Source organism: Acinonyx jubatus, chromosome B2 (genome assembly GCF_027475565.1).
Source record: "Acinonyx jubatus isolate Ajub_Pintada_27869175 chromosome B2, VMU_Ajub_asm_v1.0, whole genome shotgun sequence".
NCBI lineage: Eukaryota > Metazoa > Chordata > Mammalia > Carnivora > Felidae > Acinonyx > Acinonyx jubatus.
In genome coordinates, this window is record NC_069385.1 from 63,784,462 (window position 1) to 63,798,970 (window position 14,509).

The following is a 14,509-nucleotide window of genomic DNA, read 5'->3' on the forward strand; positions in this document are numbered from 1 at the left end:
TTTACTCTAAGGGCCACTGTTTTTTTTTCTACTTGCCACTTCCTTTATTATGTCACCTAGCTACTTATAAGCCCCTTTCTAGATTTTCCCATTTTAACCTTATTCTCCTTACCTCTTGCCCTTGGCATAAACCTGCACATTTGCCATCAGTGGAAAAAGGAAATTAAAAATTAGAACCGTCAGGGGTGCCTGCGTGGCTCAGTTGAGCGTCCGACTTCAGCTCTCTGCCCTGCCCCCACTCATGCTTGCACTCGCATGCTCTCTTTCTCTCAAAAATAAATAAATATTAAAAATTAGAACTGCTATAGATGGAAGCAAAAATTTTTATATAAAATACCCTTTTTTGTGTATCTCTAGTGTTTATTTTCAGCAGTGTATATCTGAATTAATGTGTGTGTCTATAAAACAAGCCAAGAAGTGGGGTGTGTTAGAATTTGTCCTTTATTTCTTAATCTCTATACTCAGGGAATATATTGTAAGGTTTTGGTTTTGGTTTTGGTTTTAATATCCATCAACTTGTTTTTACAGCATGTTATGTGAAGCACTTTCTCATTCAGGCTGTGTATCTTTCCAAGCCTTAACTGTAAGATCATGGATTCGTTGCATTTTGCAAATGTATATAAAAAACTTCTATGTGCCTGATGATTTGTTCATTGATATAAATCCTGGACAGGCAGTTGGTAAGTATTTCAGGCATTTTACTTTCTAGATAGCTAAATAATGTTTAAAATGTCCTGATTTGTTACACAAATTAATAGAAAAAGATGAAAAATATATTTGTTATATAAAATGTTTGTGTATATATATACATGTTTTGTGTGTGTGTGTGTGTGTGTGTGTGTCTGTGTGTGTGTGTGTGTACATTTTCTTTTGCAGCCTGTTTCTTTTTCCTGATATTTCCCTGTTATATATGACAAATTTCTCTCCTATAAAGATAAAAGAACTTGTTTCCTTGGAAGCCAGGAACAAAAACTTGCTCTCAGGTGACAAGCTATCTTTTTACCTTGAAGAAACAAATCACAATGTAAAGCAAATAACCAGATATCACACTGTTAACACCCTAAAAAGAAAAGTATCTAATTGTGAATACTTCTCTCCTATTTTATATTAGATATTTTACCTCTCCTCTGCTTTACTATTATTATTCACAGACTGATACTTATACTTTATTATTGTTTTTTTAAATATCCATTCAGTTCTGGTTGCCCACAGGACATTCCTTTTCCGAAAGCTATTCTTTATGGCCATTTGTAAATCACACAAAGTTTGGACTGAAAAAAATGCCCCAAATTCATTGTGATATCTTATTACATCAATCGGCTTGACATGAAAAAATTTTGGGGCTTGTGTATTCACAAGTATATGTTTTTTGGGTTTTAAATAAAACTTTTCCTTAGAGACTTAATTGAAAGTTTTTAATTATGTGGAAATTTGAATTTTATTTTAAAAAGAATGTTATACATGAATGCTGCATTCCTTACTCTCATCTATGTAACATAAATTTATATAATAAACCTATGAATATTATTATATTATTTTTATCTTAACAGAAGAAGAGTACTTGGGACAGTTGGCTGAACTGACAAGGTTGCTATTTAAACTCTCAGAAGTAAAGAATATTTTTTCAAAGGCTCAAGTTGAATATTTATCCAGTCCAGAAGACCCTACAAAAGCACTTATTCTATTTTTTGAGGTATTTTTCATTTATTAGTGTAATTGTCCAGATGAATTATACTTATTTTTCACAAAAACTTGAAGTGTTTATGAAATTTGTCTATAAAATGAATTATTTTAAATGAATCATATTATTGGTTGCCTGCTATTATAAAATTAAGGAGGAATAAAAATGTGAATCATTGATTTAGTACAATTACAGAATATATTTGTTGAGGACAATTATATTAAGGACAGCAAAAGAAGTACATTTAATGAAAAGTAGTGACTAAGGAATGCTACATAAAAGCCTCACACTAAGGCTTGTGTCAATTGTAGGAATATCTTATTGCTGAAGTTCCTAGGTAGAAATATTCTCCAGATTCTTGGGAACTAGATTTCCTTATACAGGGTCCATAATAGTTCTAACTTAATGTTTACCACCCTGTAGCAAATAGTAAATTTTACAGTAAAATTTTATTGTAGTTAGCATAAACACTAAGTGCTTCATATCATTATGGTTGGGGCCTTAAAATCCAATCATTTGGTTTAGCTTTGTCTCCATAATAAATAGTCCCTTTCAGCATTTGACTTTTATTTATTAATTTTGCAGGAATTTATATTATGTGATAGTCTTTGCTTTGCATCCTTGCTGAAGCTGTTCATGTGTTTGGATTAGTGGTTTTGTAAGCTATTCACAATAAAAGTTGGTTTATTTTCCCACAGAGCGGTTGGCATTAACTGCAATGAAAATAAATACAGCTATAAGCTATTGCCACAAATGTGAATTCTTCCACTGGTTTCTATTAAGTTAAAGTACAATTGTATGACAATTAGTGATACCATATAAATCCTAAAAATATTTAGTAATAGTTCATGCAGATATGAAATGGCCATTTCTTTTGAGCCTTTTATTTAGTTGTTGATCGAATCTTCACTTGTACTTAAACACCTATCCTAGGAACCATACAGGATCAGAAAGGGAGGTAGAGGTCATGTACTTCACTAATAGTTTCCAAAGAGTCTTCTAATTTCATCCCGTCCAATTAATTGTTCTTTCATCACTCAGTAAATAATAATTGTTTGCTAAATGCTAGATGGTATTATGCCAGGATTTCTTAGGGGTTTGCAAAAACAAAAGAAGTAGTCCTTGATCTTAACTTTTTACTTGTCTGAGAATACAGGATAAACACAAAGGTTAAAATAGTAAGACAGTGTATGCGAAGTGTCAGTTTATAGATCATTCAGTAGGTTAATAATTCAGAGCATCTTGGTCTAAGAAGTTTGGATGTTCTTCTGTGAACAGTATGAAGGCTTTATACATTTTTAAGTATGTCTGATTTGATCAAATGACTTTTTAAGAAAATTAGTTAACAGTAGATTAGAGTGAAGGTGTTGGCCAGAAACTAGCTGATTTAGAAGGAAGTAAAAATTGAATTATGAAATTTTGAAGGGATGTGAAAGAAATACTGTGTTTAACTAAAAGAATGATGATACCTTAAGGAGAAATAGGAGCACATGACTTAGGGTGAGGGAGAAGTAGGTGAGGAGTTCAGTTTTAAACTGGTTTAGTTTGAGATTGGTGTAAGGTGTCACCAAGATCATTCCCGTGTATTATGTGATTCTCTGGGAGGACTCAGAGCTCAGCATATAGTTGTACTCACAGCTGTGATTTATTACAATGAAAGAATTCAAAGTTCAGTCAGCATGGGGTGAAACCCCAGGCAGTTTCCAAGGGTCCTCTCCCAGATGTTGCACTGGACATACTTAATTCTTCCAACTAGGAATTGTGACAACACATCTGAAATGCTGTCTGCTGTCTGCCCGAGGGTTTTCACATAGGCCCCCTTTGCCTAGCACTTAGAAAATTCCAGACTCCCAGAAGAGAGGCAGATATTCAGTGTAAACTATATTGTTCGCACAGACAGTTTAGGTTGAGTGAGCCATACTTACCGGGAAATGGTGGGAAAGACCTAAGTTCCCAATCACCAACCAAGGGCCAAACTTAAAAATACACCTTTTTAAAGATAGCAATCTATGGCCTACCATGTTAACTCTTTCTTACATAGAAATGATAGTATGACAAGTAAATAGAGTCAAAGAAATCCCTGAGATAGTCTGAGAAATACGTATGTCTTATAGTCCTGGGAGGTTAAGGCTAAACACAGAGAAATACTGAGATCTAGATCAATGGTTCTCAAAATTGTGTTTCATAGGCATCTGAGGGTTGCTGATACCTTTTCAGGAATTTTAAAGCTCAAAAGTGTATTGACATTTGCACAAACGGTGCAGAAACTTTAGCACAAATCAACACCATGGCCCAATGTTATATTGGTGGTCATAATTTTCACTGCCACGCAATCACAAGAGAAAAAAAAAAAGAACCCAGTCTCACTTAAGAATATTCTTAATGAAACAGTAAATTATTAAATTTATTAAATGTTGACCTTTGAGTACATGTCTGTAATGTCCTATGAATGACAATGGAAAGTGCACTTAAAAGCACACCTGCTTCAAGTGAGGTGGTTGTCCAGAAACAACACTTTATGTAATAATTTGAGTTACAAGCTGACCTGACTGCTTTGATCTTGAAAGAACAACTAACAAAGTATGGTTGTTCGGACTTGGGTATTTGGCAGACATTTGCTCAGAAATGAGTGAAATGAGTATCACTTCAAAGAAAACAACTGACGGTGTTTGTTGCTAATAACACAATTTGAGCTTTTAAGAAAATTAGAATTTTGGAAAACAAGCATTTGCCATTAGCTTGAGAGCTTCATGATAATTAAAGACTTTTCTGATGACAGTGGTGGTGGTATTAACAAATAGGATTTTTTTAGTGGATAAGTGAAATGTGTCAACATTGGCAAGCTAACTCAGTGAACTAGAATTTTCCAAATGACCAGTACAGGCTTTTTAAAAGCATGCAGGAGTATTAAACATTCATTAAGAAAGCAAAATAGAGCAGTGGCTTTTAATGCAGAAGAGTACAGAATATTTGTTGACACGGTTTTGAGTTCCATAATACAATTAACCTTTAAGAAATATCACTTGTCAAGTTTTGGTGTAATATCAAAGAGGGATTCCCATAGTTACCTGAAATGTCTATTAAAATAACTTATTTCTCTTCCACTTACATGTATTTGTGAGATTGAATTGTTTTCATCTGCAGCATATTACAACAAATTGTGTGTAAGGACAAATATGAGAATCTAGCTGTCTTCTGTTAAGCCAGAACTTAAAGAGTTTTGCAGAAATGTAAAAATTGTCACTTTTCACTAATTTTTTTTTGTTTTGAAAAATAAAGTTCTTTTCCATAAAAACATTTTACTCTGTTAATGTATAATGCTTATTATTTTTACTTTTTTGAGTTTATTTATTTATTTTGAGAGAGAGGGAAAGAGAGCGCGCATGAACAGGAGAGGGCAGAGAGAGAGAGGAAAAGAGAGAATCCCAAGCAGGCTCTGTGCTGTCAGCACAGAGCCCAGTGCAGGGCTCGAACTCAACGAAGTGTGAAATCATGACCTGAGTCAAAATCAAGAGCTGGATGCTTAACCAACTGAGCCACCCAGATGCCCCATATAATGCTTCTTATTTTTAAGTGAACTAGTACATAATTTAAATTTTCTCTTTTTTTATATGGTAAATATCAATAGATATAGCTCAAATAATAGTAAGCACCTTAAGATCCCAACTTTTAAGCATACGAAAGGGAACTGAGAAGTTTGAGAACTTCTGGTCTAGGAAAAGAAATGTAGAGAACCAAGGGCAGAAAGCTAAATAAAAATAAAAGGTTCATCAAGTATATCTTTTGTTTTCATCTGTCAGTCACTCCAGTTCACTATATTCCTTCTTTTCCTACATTCTACATTTTGTTATCAACTTGACTAACTGTAATATCACATTGAATAACTTATCCTAATCCCTCATTTCAAAACTCCACAAGTCTTTAGTGATCTTCACTTCTGCTCTGCTTCATCTGCCCACTCCCATGACTAAACCTTGAGCTATGGCATCATTGGATTATCTGAGAACTCTTTGATGATCACCACCTGTGCCTCCAGACCTCCAAGTGACCTTCCACTTCCTTTTCTCCAAGTGCAACATCCTCTCAAGGTCTCACTTCTTCCCCATCCATCTTAATTAGACCCCTTGGTGGCCTTACTGCAGGTATACTCTTATCATCATCCTTTCAGTCTTCCATCTTTGGTCTTTTGGTTACACCTACAAACCCTCAACCTTGGATTAGTGCAACCATTTGCTTTCTCTCCTTTGTCTTATCTGCTGAGAGCTGCAGGAGAAAAATCATGTAACTGTATTGGTGCCATTGTGTCCAATTTAGGTCATTGAAATCCACTCTAAGTCGCCAATAATGGTTTGAAAACTGCTACTGTTCTCAAACCTTCTAACCTATCTGTAGCCAGTCTTCTCTTGATTCTTTTTGTGACTTGTCACCTCTTATTCTCACCTTTCCTCAACTTATTCTTTCATTTATTTCTCTTCCTTTTCACACTTCACTCTTCTCTCACCGCCTCACCTCACATTTCTCTCTACCACCTCACCATTTTGCTATCTCTGTCCTTTGTGCCTCATCATTTTTCCTCTGAGAAAGTTAGCATCTAATGGCTCATAAAATTTTGCGGGGAAAAATCAATCCATATCATATAACTGAACTTTAGAGAGGTCATACGTGTAAGAATTTGGTCATGTTGCTTGTAGATTTTACTTGTAGGAATTTGGGGATTGCCAGTTGTGTGCCAGGATGTTTGGAAGTCTTGATGTAATTTGGCTATAAACTTCTTTTATATCAGTTCCATTGATTTTTTTTTTAATTCTTCTTTTAACCTTTATTTTAATTATAAAAGGTAAGAATTCATTCTTTTTAATTGAAAATCTTCAATTTTTTTAATTGCTGTGAACATTTATTGGAAAGTTAAGGATGTAAACTTAAATGTAAGGGTGTGTGTGTGTTTGTATGTGTGTAGAGAGAAATTTTCTTTATTTTTCAAAGTCTATACTGTATGAAACTTGGAAATCTAAATCATGTTTTTCCTTATTTTATAGGCTATTGGTATTACTTATGGGAATCTGCAGACACTTTCTGATAAATCTGCCATGGTCACAAAGTCCTTAGAATACCTTGGTGAAATATTAAAATATATAAAACCTTATTTGGGAAAAAAAATTTCTAGTGCAGGACTGCAACTGACTTACAGGATGATGGGTATGTACTCCTGACGTTATTGAAACTTCCTTATGTTGAGCCTATAGTATCATGATAGGAATATTCTAATACACTGACTAAATCACTGTTCTCCATACAATCATAAGAATAATTTGAAAGACAAAGATTTAGCTTACAATAATTCATGTTGGCTTTCTATTGCTGTATCCCTATCCTGCCCCACCTCCTTTCAGAACTTTCCTTGTTACAGCTTGTGTTAATATTAAAATTAATTATGACCAAAACAGAAAATATGCTCATACCAATTTGATATCAATAGTCTGTTGTGAATCACTCACACTGTGAATACCTGGATGATAAAAATGGACTTTTTTTAAGGCTTATCTGTGCTTTCTTAGAATTTAAAATATCAGGAAACCATCACTTCTATTTATCTGGTCTGCTCTGTGTGAAGGAGGTCAGGAAAGAATTTACTATGGCACTAGAGATATTTATGCTTCAAATCTTTCTTCTCACAATACTATGTTTTCTCCTTTCGAAAAGAAATCTTTTTCTGTGCCTGTGCTATAACAACATAGTTCATCCTTCTTGAGGAAGTTAGTAATTTGAATACCTTTGTTCACTAAAACCATGTTACTAACCAAAAATAGGAACTGGATAAAGGGAAATGAGAAAATTTTCCTTAGAAGTTTTTATAACAGAATTTAAGGTTTATGTTTTTGTTTTTTTTAATTTCTCTGTGGCCAAAACCTTATATCTTCTCCCTTTGATCTTGTGAACATATGAATAAACCTGATTTAGGCTGTCTGAAACCTTTTATCTTTGTTGTGAAAGATAAAGGAGAATGCAAAAATGTCTAAATATGGATGATGTAGAATGTAGTGAAAGCTATAGTAACAATTCAGGCATCTTAATTTTAGAGGAAAACAGAAATGATAACTTATAAATTTAACATAGTAAAATGTAGATTAATAAGTATTTCAGCATGTAGCCTTATAATTTATTAGCCTCTGTTAGATTTTTGCCAAGCTAAATTTATGATTTCAGGAGATATATTTATTTTACAAAATATGTGATAGTCCTAACTGCAAAATCATATTTGGATTGGTAATATGTCGACCTATGAAGAATTGAGGACCTTCCTTTGTTGTATTACATGATTGGCATACTGGAAGGTAGATCGGTATTCTTTTCTTTTGTCTAAATCTCAGAGACTGCGAATAGAATATATTGGTACAGTGTTGCCCCTTTATATGTTAAAAATTAGGAACAGATCACTTGCTTTCTTCTTTATGTAAGAGGCTCAGAACAAATTGGAGGAAGAGCAAGTATAAACTTTTTAGAGTTCAAATGTGCTTGAAGTATGTGTGTTTGGGGTATCATACTCACTTCAGGGAAAGTGAGGTAACCACAGAAACTGTTTTATTTACCTTGCTAGTTTCTAACTGGGGATACCTCTGCTGTTTACTTACAAGGCTGCTAGTGGAAGGTGCAAACTTGATAAAATCACACTTCAGATGAAGGCATTTGAGGTCTTAATTGTAACTCAGTAATTTCTGAGAAAGGATTGATTCATGAGTACTGTCTTCAGTGTTCTTAATCTTAATATTAATGTTTATGGTTTTTCTCTTTACATCTCTTACTTTTTCTGTTCCCATGTTTTTCTTTTGATCATTCTTCTCTCTTTAGCCATTCCTCCTCTTTTGTCTTTGTAATTGAAACTCTACCCATGATCCTCAGTGCCTATCCTAATATTCTGTGTTTTCCATACTCTCAGGTAGACCTGGTCTCCCTGATTAAGCTTCAGCTGTCCATCTCTTACAACATTCTTCATAGCTTGCCAGTTATTATAATTATTTGTGTACTTGGTTTGTCCCTACTAAAATTTTAAATTTATGATAGTGGCCATATCTTTTTAACTTTTTATTCCCATTATCATGTTGTATTTTGAACAAATAAGAACATTTCCTGAGTTATATATTGGGCACTGGATTGGGAAAGAGCTTCTCCAGTGTAGGAGATGGTATATACTAAATAAATACTAACTAAATATACTAAATAAATATTTCTAGAATTTAACAATTTTATAAACTTAGCTAATAGAACATAATGTAACTTTTAGTGTTCCTAAATGAGTAAAGTTACTTTCTAACTATAAATACATTTTTAAACACCTATTATAATGATCCCAATCCTCCTTTTTTTTTTTTAGGCATAGTATATGCATAGAGTAGGAAATAAGTAAACACATAAGGACTCTTACAGTGCAGATCTCTTTCAATTGTAGAAGTATGCTCCCCACAATTTTTCTACATTTTCTTTTTTTCTTTTTAAGTTTATTTATTTTGAAAGAAAGAGTGTGAGCAGGAGGAGGGGCAGAGGAAGCAGAAGGGCAGAGGGGCAGAGGAAGAGAGAGAGAATCCCAAGCAGGGTTCCACACTGTCAGCGTGGAGCCCATCTCAGGGCTTGATCTCACAAACTGAGATCATGACTGGAGTCGAAATCAAGAGTCAGACGCTTAACAGACTGAGCCACCTAGGTGCCCCTGCATTTTCAGCAGCATCGCTTAAATACGTAGTATGTTTATAGCCAGAAAAAAGACTGGTTTTGTTTGTTTGTTTGTTTGTTTAACAAAGCTACTCTATGTATTTTAACCTTTCTCCAAGTTTTTTACTTAAAAAATTTCTTTCTCTTTGCATTATTAATACCACACACTTAAATATTCTTCACTGAAACTTAAAAACTAGGGTTCTGATTTGGCAGTAAAACAACTGGATCTCCTCTGCCTTCTATGAACTCATAAAACTTAAGATCTTCAGCAAAGTGTTTTAACCACTGCAGAAGATGAAATACAAGGGTAGGTGATGCATTTTTGGTTGGAAGGCCCTTGCTCTTTATAAGTCAATTCCTGTGTGACACCTAAGAGTGATATAAATCATTTAAAATGTCAGTGGTGATGGCAGTTCCCTTTATGGGCATATTAATGTTAGTTAGGATGTGAGTTCTTCTTACACTGCTGTCATTCGCAAGTTTTCCACCTACTGAAAAAATGAGGAGCAAGCCAGCGTTATTTAAAATATTGCTAAGTGAGCATTGTGTTTCTTTATGATTGATTATTGTATTTCCTTTTACAACAGAAGATTAATGTTGCTGTTTGTTGTTCTTAGAAGTGATTATTGGCTGGGCTTTTTTCTTTTAACATCAATACATTCGTCTATAAGCGTATTTTTGTTTCCCTTCAGAGTTGAATTTTAAACTTTTTGTTTTATGGAAATGGCTTTGACGTTTATCATCTCTTTTGCTTTCTAAGATGGAATAAAACATAAAAGTTTATGCAGTACATATAGCACTAATGCCACTTGGGCAAGCATTTAATGATCCTCCTTTTAAATTTGTTTTTTCAGTAGAGAAGCCCTTAATAGCAGGAGTACACTCTAATGGGAACTACATAAATGCTCTTAATTACTTCATTAAACAAAGGGTGCTCATTTGTTTGGCTTTACTATCATCAAAGGTAGCAACTGACTCCTAGCATTAAGCAAATCATAATACATTTCCTGTAGTAAAGAAGTCTGCATCTCTTCTTTCAGCATCAAAATTTAAACTCACTGTGTATATTAAACAATTGAAAGTTATAAAAAGTGGAGTTCAGGGAGGTTAAGTGATTGCTTCAAGGTGCTATAGCTAATCCTTCTTACTACTTTAACAATTAAATTTAGCTCTATCTTTTCATGTTGTAAACTGGGTTGAGACAGCCTATAAAATTTTATGTAAGATAAAAATATAAAGAAATAAAGGTATCAAAAACGTAAATGTGGAGTAGCATGATGGAGCCCAGGGAAAGTGAGTACACACATAAAAGCATAATGCGTATCTTATAGTGTTCTTAAAGTTGGATTATAAATTTGCCTCTGAGTTACCTAGCAGCCAAAGCAAAAAGAGAAATCTGATTAATTACAGCAGTCGATCTGTATATTCACATAGTGTATAGCCAAATCACAATGTGTGTGTGTGTGTGTGTATGTGTGTGTGTGTGTGTGTGTGTGTGTGTGTGTGTGTGTGTGTGTTAAATAACAGTTGCTTAGGAAACGTATGTTTTTCTTAGACCAGAACTCTGAGAGAAATTTGTCTCTTTAGTGAAATGTATGACATGACATCAGTCTTTTCAGTCCTAATACATGTTTCTTTCTATTGCCTACTTTAACTTGGTTCTTTGTGCTTTAAGTATGAATTTCATAGTGGAATGGCAAAACTTTCTGGTTAGAAGGTAACCATACCTACTGTTACTCCTCTTCTTTGTCAGGAATTCTTGTTAAATCATGGGCACAGATCTTTGCCACCTCTAAAGCCCAAAAACTATTATTCCGGATCATAGATTGTTTACTGCTGCCACATACAGTGTTACAGCAAGAGAAGGAACTGCCTGCACCTATGTTGATCGCAATTCAAAAGAGTCTTCCTTTGTATCTCCAGGTATAGTAAGTGTGGCTGCTTGAAAGTTAAAAAATAATAAATAAATAAATAAATAAATAAACAAACAAACTTTGCCTTAAAACAGTTTGCTAACTGCTGATTTGAAAACCATGCATTATAATTTCAGTGCATGTGTGTACATGTGGCACTTCTGTTGAACAAGTTTTAAATTCCTTTTGTGTTTGGCCCTGAAACCAAAGATGGAAAAAGCAAAATCTCCAAGAAGCAATTAAAGTTGAGAGAAGAGGCTGACTAGCATAGACAGAGTTGTGTGTTCCATATTTCCTTAGAGGCTTCAGCTGTCCACTAGCCAACCGGAGAAGAAGAGATGTGAGAGAAGACACTGTAAAGGGGATTAGTTGTAAACGAGCCACACGGGTAAGAGGTGAAGGACTGTCAGAGGGAACAGTATTTAAAAGTCATGAGCTTGAAGAAAGTATGACACACTGGGGAAGAGCAAATAATTCTGTTGTGATCGGACACTCATACAGGAGGAGCCATATATTTGAAGGTGTTATGTGCCACGCTAGGAAGTTTGGACTTGTTCTTTTACATGGGGATTTGTATGGATTATTGATGGATTTTGACAGATTTTAGATAGGGAAGTGGGAACAACCTATCATGTTTACATTTTAGAAAGGTAATTCTGGTGGCAACATCTAAGATAGTTGATGTGGGAGTTAGATTGGAGACTTGGAGGGCAGAGAGTAGTTCATTATCTGAGGATTTTGAACTAAGCTGGTAGGTGTAGAACTCACACAGCAGATCACAGAAACACTTAGGAGCTCTGATTAAAAGTACTTGCTCAGAGAATGTTGTGGAGCAACAGAAAGCAATAGAATACTTCCTAGACCCCAGAGTGGGTCCTTGTACACATAGTGGTGCTGCTAACTAAAATGGGCAATGCTAGAGATGTGGGAGTGAAGGTAATAATTGATTCATGAATATCTTTCATTTGAGGTGCTGTGTACTGTCTAGATGGGCACTTGGAAATATTGATCTGTTATTCAGAGGAAGATGGGGCTGGAAGCATACTTTGTTATTCATTAGTGTCTCATACTGAAGTTAAGTGCTTCTTAATTTGGGGTTCAGCAAGGAAAGCTGAGGAAGAAAGGGAGAATGGAATTTGATTAGGTAATAAGCAGTCTTTTCCACAGATGGGCTTTTTAAACAGATTTGTATAATTTCTAAGAAATTTTTAATTGGCTCTTTAATTTTGTGTTGATAATAACATTTAAAAAGAAGTTTAGTTTGCTGACAGAAACACAAAGCATGGCCAGTCAGGGAATACTGGTGGGGAGGAATCTTGGGCAGCAGAAGAATCTGGAAAACATGTTCTCTGTGGCCCTTTTAAGCCAAAATAGTACAGTAAGAATTCTTATAGGGATACTTGGCTGGCTTAGTTGGTAAAACATGGGAACTGTTGATCTCAAGGTTGTGAGGTCAAGCCCCACCATGGAGCCTACTTTAAAAAAAAAAAAAAATTCTTACAAACTTTGTAAGTGGTAAACTGAAATTTTTGGTGAATTTATCCATTTGGCAGAATTGACTTAGATGTACACCTTTACTTAAAAGTACTCCAGTCTCCTCTTCAAAGTTTTCAGAACATATTTGTTTATTACTTCATCATCTTCTAATAATGTGCTTTCTTTTAAAGGAAAACATTGAAGAAACTAAGTAGAGGGGTGTTCATTGCCCTTTTGTTTTCAATTATTGTTGTTTGCTAGTGTTTTAACAGTTCTATGTTACTTTTATTACAAATCTTTCAAAATTTTTTGATGAGTAAATATCTATCCATAGGTAAAATGGAGACAAATATTTCTAATTATTTCTCTGGGAAAACACATTTTAAATCACAAAGGGCCAAATTATAAATGAACTTTTGGAACATAATTCGTTGTGTTGGTGATTATATATATATTTGGTAATATGCATTATTTAGTAACATTGGTAGAAAAAAATTTCTATTTCTCAGGGTTTGTCAAGTCTCAAACACCGTAATCCATATGGAAGCTATACAAATGGAGGGGATTAAATCAACAGAACTCTTAACTTCTCTAAACCTCAGTTTCCCCAGCTATGAAATTGGATATGTGATAATACTAAGTCAGTGTTTTTTAAGAAATTTAAGTGAAATAAAGGATAGAAAGCACATGGTACAGTGCCTGACATATGAAACTCTTCAAATGAATTGTCATTATTCTGAGTCTTAATCTTCTGCATTTCTCTCCTGTCAATTTTTGTTTTAATTTATCACATTTCTTACATTGGAAGATTTTTAGTATCAATTCTGAGTCTCACTCAGTTAAATGACCAGGCCATACGTATAAAAACTGACCTAAAAATGTGTTTCATAACTTTGAAATGACATACAGACATAGTTGATGAGTGGGATGCTCAAGTTTTCTGCGTATGAGAGGAGGAAGGAAGCTTCCTTGGTCTTCCTGCACTTTCCCTGCTCCGTTTGAGTACACCCCCAAGACACACATGTGTGGTTGGGTACCACAGTACAGGAGTCACACAGGCTCAGCAGCTCCCTGAGCCTCATAAACATTATCTGTTGATGCTGGCAGTGCCCTGTAGTTGCACATTCTGACATGGATATTAATGCTAGGGACTAAATTAGTAAGTTTCTCAATATTTTTTTTAACTTTTCCTTTTAGTATTTCTTCTCTTTTTTCTCCCTTAGGGCATGTGCATTGTATGTTGTCAGTCTCAAAATCCAAATGCCTATTTGAACCAGTTACTTGGGAATGTCATTGAGCAGTACATTGGGCGGTTTCTTCCAGCTTCACCACATGTTGCAGGACTTGGACAACACCCTGTTCTGATGGCACTGAGAAACTCCGCCACTCTTGCACCGATGTCACTTCTAAAGAAATGCATTATACAAGTCATAAGGTACATCTAAATATTAAAAATAAGTGGTGTTTACAATCCAATTAGTTCATCTTTATTAAAAAGTAACAAAGCTCCCCAAAAGTATTGGCAACCCTTAGGATGCTGGTAGTTGAGAAACTTTTCTTTTCCCTGAGAAACATTATCTAAGGATTTACTAAAATGACTTTTGCTCCCGGCAGCCTGAGTCAGTGCTCTATAAATCGTTTGTTTTCTTTACATAGCTGTTGTTTTCCTTATATATGTTCTAAAGGTGTATGTTTTTTTAGTCCTTATCAGATAAACAGTAATTGTATTTTC

General features: G+C 34.6%; 1 protein-coding gene across 3 annotated transcripts in view; it reads left to right on the forward strand.

Moving 5' to 3' along the window:
• The window catches only part of MMS22L (MMS22 like, DNA repair protein), a 125,551-nt gene that overhangs the window by 92,073 nt on the left and 18,969 nt on the right, over positions 1 to 14,509 (forward strand). For all 3 annotated transcript variants that reach the window (XM_015077788.3, XM_053222445.1, XM_053222446.1), the window contains 5 exons: positions 529 to 680; positions 1,551 to 1,693; positions 6,718 to 6,877; positions 11,142 to 11,311; positions 14,001 to 14,212. In XM_015077788.3, coding sequence (XP_014933274.3) covers positions 529 to 680; positions 1,551 to 1,693; positions 6,718 to 6,877; positions 11,142 to 11,311; positions 14,001 to 14,212 — 837 coding nt within the window. The remainder of the gene's footprint in view (positions 1 to 528; positions 681 to 1,550; positions 1,694 to 6,717; positions 6,878 to 11,141; positions 11,312 to 14,000; positions 14,213 to 14,509) is intronic.